Source organism: Nyctibius grandis, chromosome 5 (assembly GCF_013368605.1).
Source record: "Nyctibius grandis isolate bNycGra1 chromosome 5, bNycGra1.pri, whole genome shotgun sequence".
NCBI classification, from domain to species: domain Eukaryota; kingdom Metazoa; phylum Chordata; class Aves; order Nyctibiiformes; family Nyctibiidae; genus Nyctibius; species Nyctibius grandis.
In genome coordinates, this window is record NC_090662.1 from 48,489,005 (window position 1) to 48,503,324 (window position 14,320).

Genomic DNA, 14,320 nt, shown 5'->3' on the forward strand with positions numbered 1-14,320 from the left:
ACAACAACCTCATGCAGCGCTACAGGCTGGGGGAAGAGTGGTTAGAAAGTGGCCCGGTGGAAAGAGACCTGGGGGTGCTGATCGACAGCCGGCTAAACATGAGCAAGCAGTGTGCCCAGGTGGCCAAGAAGGCCAATGGCATCCTGGCCTCTATTAGGAATAGGGTAGCCAGCCAGTCTAAGGAAGTGATCTTCCCTCTGTACTCGGCACTGGTGAGGCCGCACCTTGAGTACTGTGTCCAGTTCTGGGCCCCACACTTCAAGAAAGATGTTGAGGTGTTGGAGCGAGTCCAGAGGAGGGCGACCAAGCTGGTGAAGGGTCTGGAGGGTCTGACCTACGAGGAACGGCTGAGGGAGCTGGGGTTGTTTAGCCTGGAGAAGAGAAGGCTCCGAGGTGACCTTATTGCAGTCTACAACTACCTGAAGGGAGGTTGTAGTGAAGTGGGAGTTGGCCTCTTCTCCCAGGCAACTAGCGATAGGACAAGAGGACACAGCCTCAAGCTTCGCCAGGGGAGGTTCAGGTTGGACATTAGGAAGAATTTCTTTTCAGAAAGGGTTATTAGACATTGGAATGGGCTGCCCAGGGAGGTGGTGGAGTCACCATCTCTGGATGTGTTTAAGACAAGACTGGACATGACACTTAGTGCCGTGGTCTATTTGACATGGTGGTGTCAGGGCAACGGTTGGACTTAATGATCCCTGAGGTCTCTTCCAACCTGATGGATTGATTCTGTAATTCTGCCTAAGAGAAATGTGTGGGTTTCTCCCAAGTGAGTGACTTCTGAGCTCCTCCTTTGGTTTGGGGACGTAGAGATTAGCAAGTGGGTTCTTGGTATTCTCCACAAGCTGTAAACTTGTGGTAGAGATTGACTCCATCTCATTAACACATTCTCCAGCAACATTGAAATGAGTGATTTTCTACCATAAAGATGTAACAGTTCTATGACCCATCCGTAGGCTAAATAAAGAAAATAAATGTGCATCTTCCTTTGAATTTCCCCAGCATCGCTTTTAACTTTTATTTGAGATATCTCCCACTTGATATTGTGAGCAAATCTGCAGAATTAACAAGCTGTACTGTGTGACTATTAATTGTCCCTGTGCTTGTATTTCATGTATGTAAAGGTAAATGTGACAAACAACAGAAAAATAAATATTTTTTAATGAACAGGAAGAAATAGGACAGTTTTATAGTAGTAGCTGTTGTCTAATATCTGGTCAGGTATTAGATATGCTACATCTTGAAAAAACTACACTAACAGTACTAAGTTTTACAGTGTGTTGAATTTTACTAATTCATCTGTAATTCAGAAGTTTAGTCTTGTAATAATTTAGTGAGTTTTTCCTTAAAATATAAATAGACTATAGCATATTTTTAGCTTGGTATTTTTTCTGATTGATTGCAAATCTTTATTGTTATGGATTGCGTTAATGTGTATTTATTTTCTTAATCCAATACAGGTATAAAAACTGATGAGTTTATGAATAATAAGAAATCACATGAAGTGCAGGTGATGTCAGAGCTGGTAGACAAAATAGCGAATTATTGTGGTATAAAGCAGGTAAGAAAGCAGTTCTTACTCTATGTTACTGCGTGCCTTCCAAATTATTCTCTTTACTGTGTTTGAATACCCCATTTTGGTATTCTGTCACTGCTGTTCTTATTTTTCCTGTAAATAATTGTAGCTAAAGAAGAGCCTTTAGGGCTCAGCTGAAGGACAATTTTGTTTACAAATATATCATTCTAAAGGAGCTGCCTTTCAGTGTGTCATAATCATTTTATGACTCATGAAAAATTTCAAGAAATTATAATCATCCTCTATATGTTGAACAGCTAAAAATTGTACTGTATTTTGCTATGCACGGGTACTGCCTTGTTTATCAGTATTATATTGCTGGCAATTTACCATAGGCATCAGTAGGAGAGTAAAACTTCATTCTTCTCTTTCTGTCAAGGAGTATCACGTAAAGACCAAAGCAGAAAATCTGAGAAATTTTGAAAGCATGTCTTCTTATTCTGGCACAAGGGATTTAAAATGTTTCCTATTGTTTAATGCTGTTCACCTTTCTTCACTTATGGACTACTTACGGATCTGTTGACAAAACAGGAGCATCACAACAATACTTTTTTCAGTACCATATTTCACATTCTATTTGACAAAAGTAACACCAGTACCATTTCTTCGTCTTACATACATGTAATTTTCTGTAAGGTCTTTCAACGCTAAACTTTCTGTTAGATTCCATGTCTTAGACCTTTATTGCGGTAAGACTAAATTTTTAAGTAACTGGGTGAACTGAGTTGGTTTAATCATTTTAATCTCTATAATGCTAGTAAGTGGCTAATGTAGCTTCATCCTCACTCTAAACAGTAGATGTCTGGTGGCTCTGGACACTGCATTTGATTCCTTTCTACATCTGAGCTGCACTTGCTTTCTATGCAGGGATCTGTAAGTGTAAATGGAGACTAATTTCCTCCAGCCTAATATTAATTCCCACAAAGATTTGTGGAGAACAAACTATATTTGTTTAAAACCAAAGATTAATAAGGTATCTGCCCAAATTTTATTCTAAACATATTCCCTCTGAGCCTTTTTTTTTTCCTAAGTATGTCTGAGTATAGTTTAAAATTAATATAGGAGACATGGGTAGAGGAGAGACAGCTGCAGTTGGGCAGGCTAAGTCTGTATTACTACGGTCTCTGGTATATTTTGTCCCTCAAATTGTGCCTGGCCTTTGCAGTGGGAGAGTGCTAGTTGGCCTGCTTCATACCTGTGCCAGAGGGGTTGCTAAAAAATTAATGATATGGCCAGTCGTGCGCTGGGGGTAGAGTACAAAGATAACAAAAAAAGCTTTTACAAATACATCAACAGCAAAAGGAGGGTCAAGGAGAGCCTCCACCACTTGCTGAATGAGGAGGGTAGTATAGTGTCAGGGGATGAGGAAAAGGCAGAGGTGCTCAATGCCTTCTTTGCCTCGGTCTTTAATGTCAAGACCGGTTGTCCTCAGGAGACTCGGCCCCCAGAGCCTGAAGTTAGGGATGGGGAGCTGTGTGAACCTCCCATGATCCAGGAGGAGACGGTTAGTGACCTGCTGTGCCAGTTGGACACCCACAAGGCTCTGGGCCCGGATGGGATTCACCCCAGAGTAATGAAGGAACTGGCAAATGAACTTGCCAAACCACTCTCTACTATCTACCAGCAGTCCTGGTTAACTGGAGAAGTTCCAGCTGACTGGAAATTAGCAAACGTAACGCCCATCTACAAGAAGGGTCGGAAGGACGATCCAGGGAACTATAGGCCTGTCAGCCTGACCTCGGTGCCAGGCAAGGCGATGGAAGAGATCATCCTGAGTGCCATTACACGGCCCATGCAGGACAATCGGGGCATCGGGGCCAGCCAACATGGATTCATGAAAGGCAGGTCCTGCTCGACCAACCTGGTCTCCTTCTATGACCAAGTGACCCGCTTAGTAGATGAGGGCAGGGCTGTGGATGTAGTCTATCTAGAATTCAGTAAGGCATTCGACACTGTCTCCCACAGCATCCTCCTAGACAAACTGGCTGCCCGGGGCTTGGATGGGTGGACTCTTAAATGGGTTAAAAACTGGCTGGATGGCCGAGCCCAGAGAGTGGTGGTGAATGGGGCAAAGTCCAACTGGCGGCCAGTCACTAGCGGTGTTCCCCAGGGCTCAGTTCTGGGTCCGGTGCTGTTCAATATCTTTATAGATGATCTAGACGTAGGGATTTTTGCAGATGACACCAAGCTGGGTGGGAGTGTCGATCTGCTGGAGGGTAGGAAGGCCCTACAGAGGGATTTGGACAGGTTAGATAGATGGGCCGAGACCAACAGCATGAGGTTCAACAAGAACAAGTGCCAGGTCTTACACTTCAGCCACAACAACCCCATGCAGCTCTACAGGCTGGGGGAAGAGTGGTTAGAAAACGGCCCGGTGGAAAGAGACCTGGGGGTGCTGATCGACAGCCGGCTAAACATGAGCCAGCAGTGTGCCCAGGTGGCCAAGAAGGCCAATGGCATCCTGGCCTCTATTAGGAATAGTGTAGCCAGCTGGTCGAGGGAAGTGATCGTCCCTCTGTACTCGGCACTGGTGAGGCCGCATCTTGAATACTGTGTCCAGTTCTGGGCCCCACACTTCAAGAAAGATGTTGAGGTGTTGGAGCGAGTCCAGAGGAGGGCGACCAAGCTGGTGAAGGGTCTGGAGGGTCTGACCTACGAGGAACGGCTGAGGGAGCTAGGGTTGTTTAGCCTGGAGAAGAGGAGGCTCCGAGGTGACCTTATTGCAGTCTACAACTACCTGAAGGGAGGTTGTAGTGAAGTGGGAGTTGGCCTCTTCTCTCAGGCAACTAGTGATAGGACAAGAGGACATAGCCTCAATCTCCGCCAGGGGAGGTTCAGGTTGGACATTAGGAAGCATTTCTTCTCAGAAAGGGTCATTAGACATGGGAATGGGCTGCCCAGGGAGGTGGTGGAGTCACCATCTCTGGATGTGTTTAAGAAAAGACTGGACATGACACTTAGTGCCATGGTCTAGTTGACATGGTGGTGTCAGGGCAACGGTTGGACTCGATGATCCCTGAGGTCTCTTCCAACCTGATTGTTTCTGTGATTCTGTGATTCTGTACGTGGCCGTGCTCTGTTCAGTTTAGGGGTAGAGAAGTATCTGCAGCGTCCTGAGTTGCTGCTGCTGCCACCATTGACCGAAGGGCAGGCCCCAAAACTTGGATTCAGCTCTGAGTTTCTGAAGCTGAACTTTGATTAGGAAGTTATTTGGCTCAGACAGAGTTTAATTTAGATAGTATAAATGATGCAGTACTTTACATAATCTCAGGTCAGGCCTGTGGCATCCTCGGAAACAGAGATCAAAACTCTGAATCCTGCCCATCTGTCTTGTGAGGAATAGCTGACAAAGGCACGGTTTTAGGCAGTCTTCTCCTTACAACTGTGATTACCAAGTAAACAGAGAGCTGCAGTTAAGGCCAAATATTACTGGACAAGACACAATCGATTTGTGAGCATCTGGGATCATTTACAGTGATGGAAGGCGATCTCTCCAGCAGCTCTTTCAGGAGCCAGCCGCTGTGACCAGTGTGGGTGACCTCAACAGCTGTGCAGTGGATGCACTCTGTAAAGAACAGAAATACAGTAGCAGCAGATTTGTGAAAGTATTTTCTTCTATCATTAGCATGTGTTTTGCCTTGCTTACCTTTTGCTTCAGGCAAGTATTAGTTGTTCAAGTGTTGAAGACTTCCACAGAGTGACAAAGCTGTAGGAGAGCGTAGTTTGCTTATAATGCAGGACTACATGGTCTCTGAGTTTGCTGGAAGGTGATGTTTCATATAGCATTTTCATATAGATCTTAAATAGTTCCTGTGAGATTCAGGAATGAAAGGAAAACCCATATTCAGAGAGTAAAAAAAGAGCCACCTTAATGTCCTAACCTAAGTCCCGATGTATCTGGTTACTAATAAAATCTCAAACCAATCATTATTAAATATCTGTCAATATGCTGTAATTTCATCCAGTGATTATGCACTTTTATCAGATGGCTTGGAGTATCTTTAGACAAAGGATTATTTTCTGTTTTGTTTCTTTTTTTAAATGTTAACATTTGATGAAAAATATTATTGCAATATATCACTGAATATGAAATGCCGACTGCTCTATATTAACTTTCTTACATTTTACTCATACACTGTAACAGAATTTATTTGTGCAAAGTTACAAATCCCTAATATATGAAAAGAGCTTTCCAGTTACATTTAAAACAAAAAAAAAAGAAAAGCCTCCTTCTCAGTTATTAAAAAGCAACTTCTTTTGTTTTTGTTACTTTTCGACTTAAAAAAATAGGAATTGTAAAGTTTTAGGAGAGGTTTTTCCTTATTGATTTTTTCCTATCCTTCTCACAAAACAAAATATATGCAGCATTTAATTAAAAAATCTGGAGCTATGAAAATACAACACGTTTTACAGCAGCACGTGTCCTCGGGGTGTTTCTTTCAGATATTACAGATCACTGACGGCTTGAAAAATGCCCTTCATTTCACCTCAATACCCATGATGTATAATGGGTGGTAGAGGATATTACTCCCTTATGGTATTTTATAATGTAGTATAATAAATAGTAAAATGAGAATAAAAGCAAAAACATTATTACTACTGTCATCACTTCTAGGTTAATGATTTGAATTAAAACATTAAAGCAAACTAAGTAAAGGGTTTTTTTTTCAGTTGTTTACTGCCCCTTTTAAGTGTTTTTCCTATTGTACAAGTGGAACTTTATTTTATAAAGAAGTTCTTGATTAAACTGAAAAGAAGCCAGTGATGGTTCTTCTTTGCTTAAATGCACATTTATTTTCTTTAATGTATTTGTGGAAGTTTTCCTTGGAAATTGCAGCATATGCAGCAAGAGTTGCAATGTCTAATGTAAGTATGATATAATTCTGCATTTAGTATCCATTAAATTTGTGATTTGGTGCTGGGAAATGCTGGAATGCTTCTGGAAATGAAGTTCTTGATTGTGCTGTGCTGGAAACTGTGTTTAAACATAGTACCAGGCTCACTATGGACAAGACCTTTAGAGTTCATTATATCATGGAAATTTCATTTTAAAAGTTCATGCTTGGCAGATATTCTATGGATTGCTGATTACCTTTCCTTATGTAATCAAGGGAAGGTAAAACAGGGATTAATTTAATGCAATCTATTTGTTTAGCACAAGATCATTGCCTGCTTATTTTTAGTCAAATTTTTCTTTCATTTTGAAACTATTCTCCTGGTGGTAATTTACAGGTATATGACTGTTTTCTTTTTACTTGGAACTGAAAAAACCTTACCCAAACAGCAGCTTGTCTTTACAGCCACTAGAGGTCACACGTAGGAGTTAGGAATAATTCCCTAGCTGACTCTGTGTCCAACTGCTGCCTTTCACAGAACTAATTAAAAGTCTTGTAGAAGTGGAGGTGTGCATATTCTGTGTAATAGTAATATCCACTACATAAAATAGTGAGTAAAATTAATACTTGAACATTTTTCTTTCCTTCACTTTTAAACAATCGAGGAGAATATTGGTGATAAATGTGATAAATAAATAGCATTTTCAAAAAGTATGCTTAGATTATATCAATTCTATTTCATTTAATCCACTCCTGTACTGATTTCATTCAAGAAATCTGAGGATTGTAGCATCCCTAGATGGCAAATATGCAGCAATATCACATGAAGAGTGCAGATGAGAAAGGCACATGCAGCCTAGGTAAACGATTTTTACTTAATAGTGTGTATTCTCCACTGTTTTACGTTGTCTTTAGTGACATTGGTTCAAATTTTTCTTTCTAATTCCATGGCTGTACAAATCTTCAACTGTCTTGGAATAAGGAATAAATCTTTGTTTTTCATTTCAGGAAGAGTATTGCTATACTGAGTATTCTTTCCTGGTAAAAAAACTATGCAGTTGAGTTTAAGATGGATCCATGTAGTGTATGCTGCTGTTTGGACTTACAAATGTCAGTGTAAGCTTTCTTATGAATGTGTGACAGGCCAAGAACAAGACATAGATGTTCTTCAATCAAACACTTTCAGGAACATCTACAAAGAAGCAATTATATCTAGTCACTGTAATTTTTGGTAGATACCTGAACAGAAGTGAACATTATAATTTTCTTTCCTTAGAGAAGTGACACTCTGCCTATTCTTGTAAAATATTTTGTTATGTGTATGTATTTCTTACAAATTAAAGCACACATAATATAAAGCTGTGATTACGTACCTAAAGTTGTCAGGTTCAACTCTTATTTCTGCTACTACTCTGTAGAGTGTTTTCCTTCCTGTGTTATATCAGACACAGAAGTAGCACATGCTATCAGCTATGAGACAAAACTGTAACTAGTTTTCTATTCACTCCTTCCTCCAGAACAGGCAGTGAAAGCACATGCGAGGTTGGTGAGACACTGGAACAGGTTGCCCAGAGAAGTTGTGGCTGCCCCCTCCCTGGAAGTGTTTAAGGCCAGGTTGGATGGGGCTTTGAGCAACGTGGTCTAGTGGAAGGTGTCCTTGCCCATGGCAGGGGGGTTGGAACTAGATGATGTTTAAGGTCCCTTCCAACCCAAACCATTCTGATTGTATGTGCCATGTGAGCCCCTTTGTTTTATTACAAAAGCATCCTTACGTTAATCAAAGCTGTATGGATCATTTGCACAGAATGGGAAAGTGGTATAAAGAAACATTCTGACAGAAGAGAGGGTATTAATATCACCTATTTTTAGGTCACATCTGAAGTGATTATGTGAGGCATCGAACCTGAAGATGCTTATTTCGGTATACCTAGTGACATACAGACTCCTCAATATGGGAGCTAGGTGCCTAAAGCTAAATACTGTGAATGCTCTCTTTGCTAACTCTATATCCTGACCCAGTTTAGCAAAGGCAGGTAGTGGTGTTGGTGGTTTATGGTTATTTTCTTTAGCATTAGGAAGTTCTGTGTCAAAAAATATACTGAAAGTCTTTCCCAGCGAGTCAGGACATGAGCATTGCATAAGCATTGCAGTGTGTGTTTTCTGGAGCAAATCTCTTAAGACATAATTTTGTGTTTTAAAGCCAGGTGGATCAACAAAGCAAATGAACTCAATGTATTAGGAGGGATAACTGATAATGTAATTATGAAATCCATGCTTAAATTTTTAGGGAATTATTTTGCATTTGATTGAAGTGTGTCTTTTTGCTCATTAATATAGTGATTTTTTTTTTCCACTCCTTATCTAGGTGATTGATATAGGTTCTGGAAAAGGCTACCTGAGTTCTTTTTTGTCCATGCAATATAACTTAAAAGTTTATGGAATTGACTCCTCAAACACCAACACTAATGGTGCTTATGAAAGGAACAGAAAATTGAAGAAACACTGGAGAGCATATCAGAGTCGAGGAAGAGCAAACCGCAAAAGCCAGAGCTTGGAAAAGGCAAATGACAGGCCAGTGGAAAGTGAAACTAAATGTAAAGCAATCAGCGAAAAGCCCTTAAATAGTGACAGCAGTCTTCAAAGTCAGGACCAAGTGACTATCCAAGATTTTGTTCCTTCTTGTGGTTTCACAGAAATAGCTACATCTGAAACCAGCAAACAAACTGAAGTTGTTTTGGTGGCTCGGACACAGTCTGATGAGAGCAGACTTTCTGAAGAGGTTCTCACTGTTCTAAGTGTTCTGCCTGCAGATGCTGTGGAAGTATTTTCTTCATCTCAGTGTAACTGTGGGGAACTCTGTGAAAAGGAAAAGGTGCAAAGAAAAATGGCATCTCTCAAGGCTAAAGCGAGCAAGTTGAGTGAATCAAACCTGTATTTTCCATTGACCTCTTGCATCACTGCAGAAACAGAACTCAGTGACATCATAGCAGATCTGGAGGTTATTTTAATAATATTTGAAGTAGATTGTCCTTTGTCTTTATATTGCCATTTTCATATGTACATAATGTTTGCTGAGTGTACACAGAGTGCTATCAGTGGTGTAAATGGATACTCTGGCCCAATGATGTTTTTCAGCCAGTTAGCAGAAGTATGTCTACCAGATACAGATTGTTTTTCTATTTTAATATATATGTTGCGATTATTTTGAATATGTAAAGCAGCCTTTAGAATTTGTGGGGTGGATAATAATCAGCTGTCAAATTTAACAGCATACATATTAGCACATTCAAGTATTTTACAAGTGTGGTTATAGACAACATCTAATTATTATGAGAAGAGTTATATTTACCAGATAGATGGATATATTAAGCACTGGAACTTCAATTTTCCTGAAATTTCTTCTTTTTTAAGTTTTGTATTTTTTGTAGTTTCAATTAAACTTTGAAGGCATAGGAGAATTTATTGTGTATAGTACTGAACATAGTTTGTAAAGAGCCCTCTTTGCAAATCATGTTTTTATATTTTGACTTTTCGGGCTTACTTTAAGTTCATTTAGTAATTTACTAGCTGACAGGGATTGTGTCTACAGGAATAAGCCCAAGCTCAGCTGCCCAAAGACAGTGACAGAAGTCTAGGAGCTGTATGGCTGTTTAGTTCCTATGCCTCAGCTAACGTACATTGATTGGGTAGATACATTCAGTCTTTCATGGAAAGGTGAAAACTTGTCTGTGTTCAGTAGTAACTGAACTATTATGTTCAGGGGTGTAATTCATCTCTGATTCAAGAACATAGGTTTGTGTGATGGCCCTATAATTTGAGCTAATAAATCCTACTGAGTATCTGAGAATGTGTGGAGCAAGCTCATGTCTGTCTGCAAAAGACACCCTGAACAGCAGGGTTTGTTGATGAAGCATATGCCTTTACATTTTCACAGCTGGATTTTGTATCCTCATAGCATGTAATTTGTATGATGTAAAAGGCAGAAGAAATCCTATATCACTGCCTTTCTTTATTAAAAAAAAAAATAATGTCAGAAAAGGTAAAAACTTCATTATGTTAAAAAATATTAATAACCAAATTGCACATTATGTGTGATGAATGTGTAATAAAAAAACTTTAAAATGCGCATTTACATGTTTTTAAAGTATTTTGAGAATTGTTAGAAAGAAAATAATTTTTAGAAATAGTTTTGCAAATATTTACCATTTTTTATTGTAACCATAAATTGATTTTTTTTTCCTCAAATTTTCCTAAGCTAGGGACAAATGAGGAATGGGTAAAATTAGTTTTTTACTGATTCATACCGTAAGTTCTGAAATTAATCTGCTGATGAAATATGGGTATAGGAATGCATGTTTGTATATAGCCCAGGACTAATATTGAGATGTCAAATTTTGCTACACTTAAGCCAATGATCCAGAAAGTACTTTCAGACAACCCAGGCAACCTCACTGAAGTCAGTGGTGGTCCAAACGTGTACCTGACACAGACAGACTGCCCTCCTATTGTTCAGAAGTTTAGAGCATCATAATGTGAGATTGGTGAGACACTGGAACAGGTTGCCCAGAGAAGTTGTGAATGCCCCCTCCGTGGCAGTGTTCAAGGGCAGGTTGGATGGGGCTTTGAGCAACCTGGTCTAGTGGAAAGGTGTCCCTGCCCATGGCAGGGGTGTTGGAACTAGATGATCTTTGAGGGGTCCCTTCCAACCCAAACCATTCTATGATTCTATGATAATGTGTTTCCTGTATCTTGCATGTGGTAGCCATTTTCTACTAGCTTTCTCCTGAAAGAATCTCTCTAACTTTTCCTGTCCTGGGGTTTAAATGCTGCCCTTGCAAGTGCACATTTTCCCTTAGCTTCCAAACTTTAGTCTTGTTCCACTATTTCTGTAATTGCATGTGGAAAAAAGCTTTGTGGAATGGCAAACTGAAGCTGACCGTTAGAAAAAAAAAAAGCTGGACTGAAACTGAACTTTTGCCACCTAAAAATTTTGGATCTTAAGACAATGAGAGGGCAAGTACAGAGAAGCAGCACAAAGTGCAAGGTGAGAAGGGGGATGGGAAGAATTGAAAAACAGAGGAAGAAAGGGGAGGTTTTACTGTTTCGCACATACAATACTATATAATACAGATGTATGGGAAAATCAAATATACAACAGCAAAAATAGATGTGCACGTAAAGTAAAAATGATTATAGAAAAGTATCACAATTTAATGTCCCTGGGCTAATTTCTTGTTGATAACCTTGTTAATAAATAAGGCTGAAATTCAAAGCAACACCATGTTTACCATGTGGGTTCCACCTAAGAATGCCAAAAGGGAAATACCTTGTTATGAATGGTGAGAAGAGGGTTAATTTGGATGGAGAAATAGAGGGAAAAGGGAAATTGAGGGGAAAGGAAACCAGAAGATAGAATGGACAGAAGAACAGAGCACCTGAAGCTGCATTCTTACTTTGTGCTATGGAAGAAAATGCCTGTTTGTGGTTGAATGGTAGTAGGCACACTGCAAAACTGTGGCTGTGCTGCAGTTTTGGAAATAACTAAGTGGAGAAGGGCCTGCTCTTCAAATTACACTTACATTTAGGAAATGGGTTTGGTTGTAGCAATTCAAAGTAGCAGAAATGCCAAATATAGGTCCAGCCAGACTTATAGCAGTAAATCTGAAGTAAGAAAAGGAAGTAGCAGTGGTAGTAATAATAATAACAGGAAAGTTAGGAAAGATAGGAGAAAACGGCCCGTGACCAGTCATCACCTAGATGTTCCCTTCCATGGAGGTAAAACAGCTGCTTTCATAGTCTTGAACTTCTGCTTCCTCATGGCCAGTGAAGGTAGAGTACAGAGATGCATAGTTCCTTACCCAAACAAAGCAATGGGCAGTCTGACTCTCCACAGAGGCAATGCACCATGTTTTCTTAGCACTGAAGAGCTTTTATTATGCATTGAAAAATTCTAGAACAGAACAGCAGGAGTCCTCATGGAGTTGTGTATTTAAACCTCACCACTCAGTAACTGTTTGCAACATGTTTGGGTTTTGGAGTTTGTTGTTGTTATTCGTACTCTTTCAGTTGAAGAGGGAGATGTTTTATTGTTGCCTTTTTTTTTCTTTTTCTTCTTAGGACTGTATGATGGTGGGTCTACATACATGTGGTGATCTTGCTGCAAACACACTACGAATTTTTACTGCCAAGCCTGAAATCAAAGCAGTTTGCAGTGTAGGCTGCTGCTACCATCTGTTGTCAGAACAGTTTGAAAACCAGGAAGGTAATTCTTCTGAGCTTAACTTGTGGCTGCCAGTTTACATGTTGAGGATATTATACCTTTTAATTAGTAACCTCCTTGTGTTTGTTCCATTCCAATGGCTTATTTAGTACTGGTTTTAATTACATTATGTGGGTCATTCACTCACGGATGCCCTGTAGCTTTTCTGTTATGCCAATATTCCTAATATTCTTACTGAAATTAGGGACATTAATGCAGAATGTTTTTATGTGGTTATGAATACAGCTGGTTTTATTCCATTACTTCAATTGTAAAATGTGGAGGCTTTTTTAATCCGATATGTTTTCATCCTTTTGAAATATTTTCTACCAGATTTTGCCCTTGGCTGTCTGTATGCAACATCCATTTATGTTGAGTTGTATATGTACAACCAGGAGCAGAATTGAGTCCTTGTAATGTAAGATATTACTCCAAAAAACACTCATGTGAGTGCTGTGCTCTGGGGCATTACCAGTTTAGAACATTATGGAACAGTACATATATAACAGTTTTTCTTGGGGAGACAACCTGAAAATTATTTGGGGATTCACACTACAGGCAAATTTTCCTTCAAATGTGTTTTTTTTTAATTTTTGATAGAAAGTTGGTATCTTTACTTGAAAGGTAAATTCTGCATAATGAAAAACATTAAATAGCTGGCTTTCCTGAGGCAAGTGGTATGTAGCTGAGCTGTCTAAATGATTGTTTGCCGAAGTCATGGAATTACAGAATCATAGAATGGTTTGGGTTTGAAGGGACCATAAAGATCATCTAGTTCCAACACCCCTGCCATGGGCAGGGACACCTTCCACTACACTAGGTTGCTCAAAGCCCCATCCAACCTGGCCTTGAGCACTTCTCTGTGTTCCACACAGGCATCCACAACTTCTCTGGGCAACCTGTGCCAGTGTCTCACCAGCCTCACAGTCAAGAATTTCTTCCTAATATCTAATCTAAATCTACTTTCTTTCCATTTAAAACCATTACCTCTCGTCCTGTCGCTACATGCCCTTGTAAAAAGCCCCTCTCCCGCTTTCCTGTAGGCCCCCTTCAGGTACTGGAAGGCTGCTAGAAGGTCTCCCCAGAGCCTTCTCTTCTCCAGGCTGAACAGCCCCAACTCTCTCAGCCTGTCTTCATAAGAGAGGTGCTCCAGCCCTCTGATCATCTTCATGGCCCTCCTCTGGACTTGCTCCAGACGGTCCATGTGCTTCTTAAGTCCTAGAACCTGATCATCATATCAACCAAATTGAGAGGGGTGGATTTGCAAAGTTTATTTCAGCTCTTTAAGGGAACTCTGCGGTCAGAAAGGCAGGTGGAACCCAGCTGCTACTCTTTAACAGTTGGCTGCTCAGGCAGCTAAGGCACAGCTCCAGACTGAACGTGACGCATGCTAGCTCTTGCTTGGTTTAACAATGTTTTCATGTTATTCTTATCTTGCTCTGCAACAATTTTAAGAGTTTTTGAAGTACATTAGTTTCAGTTATTTCACAATACTTCAGATCACACCAAAAACAAAGAAAAAGAAGACACAGTCAAAGTTTCTCAATGCCTTTTACATCAGAGTTTTAAAAAATGATGAACTTCTCAGACACTTGTCATTAAGTTTGTGTGTCTGAAACATTTGGATGTTTCTTGTTATTGCAAAGAGGA

The 14,320-nt window shown here is 40.0% G+C and overlaps 1 protein-coding gene across 3 annotated transcripts in view; it reads left to right on the forward strand.

The window, feature by feature from the left end:
• METTL25 (methyltransferase like 25) overlaps positions 1-14,320 on the forward strand; it is a 69,410-nt gene that overhangs the window by 14,541 nt on the left and 40,549 nt on the right. For all 3 annotated transcript variants that reach the window (XM_068400698.1, XM_068400699.1, XM_068400700.1), the window contains exons 3-5: positions 1,461-1,561; positions 8,777-9,409; positions 12,529-12,673. In XM_068400698.1, coding sequence (XP_068256799.1) covers positions 1,461-1,561; positions 8,777-9,409; positions 12,529-12,673 — 879 coding nt within the window. The remainder of the gene's footprint in view (positions 1-1,460; positions 1,562-8,776; positions 9,410-12,528; positions 12,674-14,320) is intronic.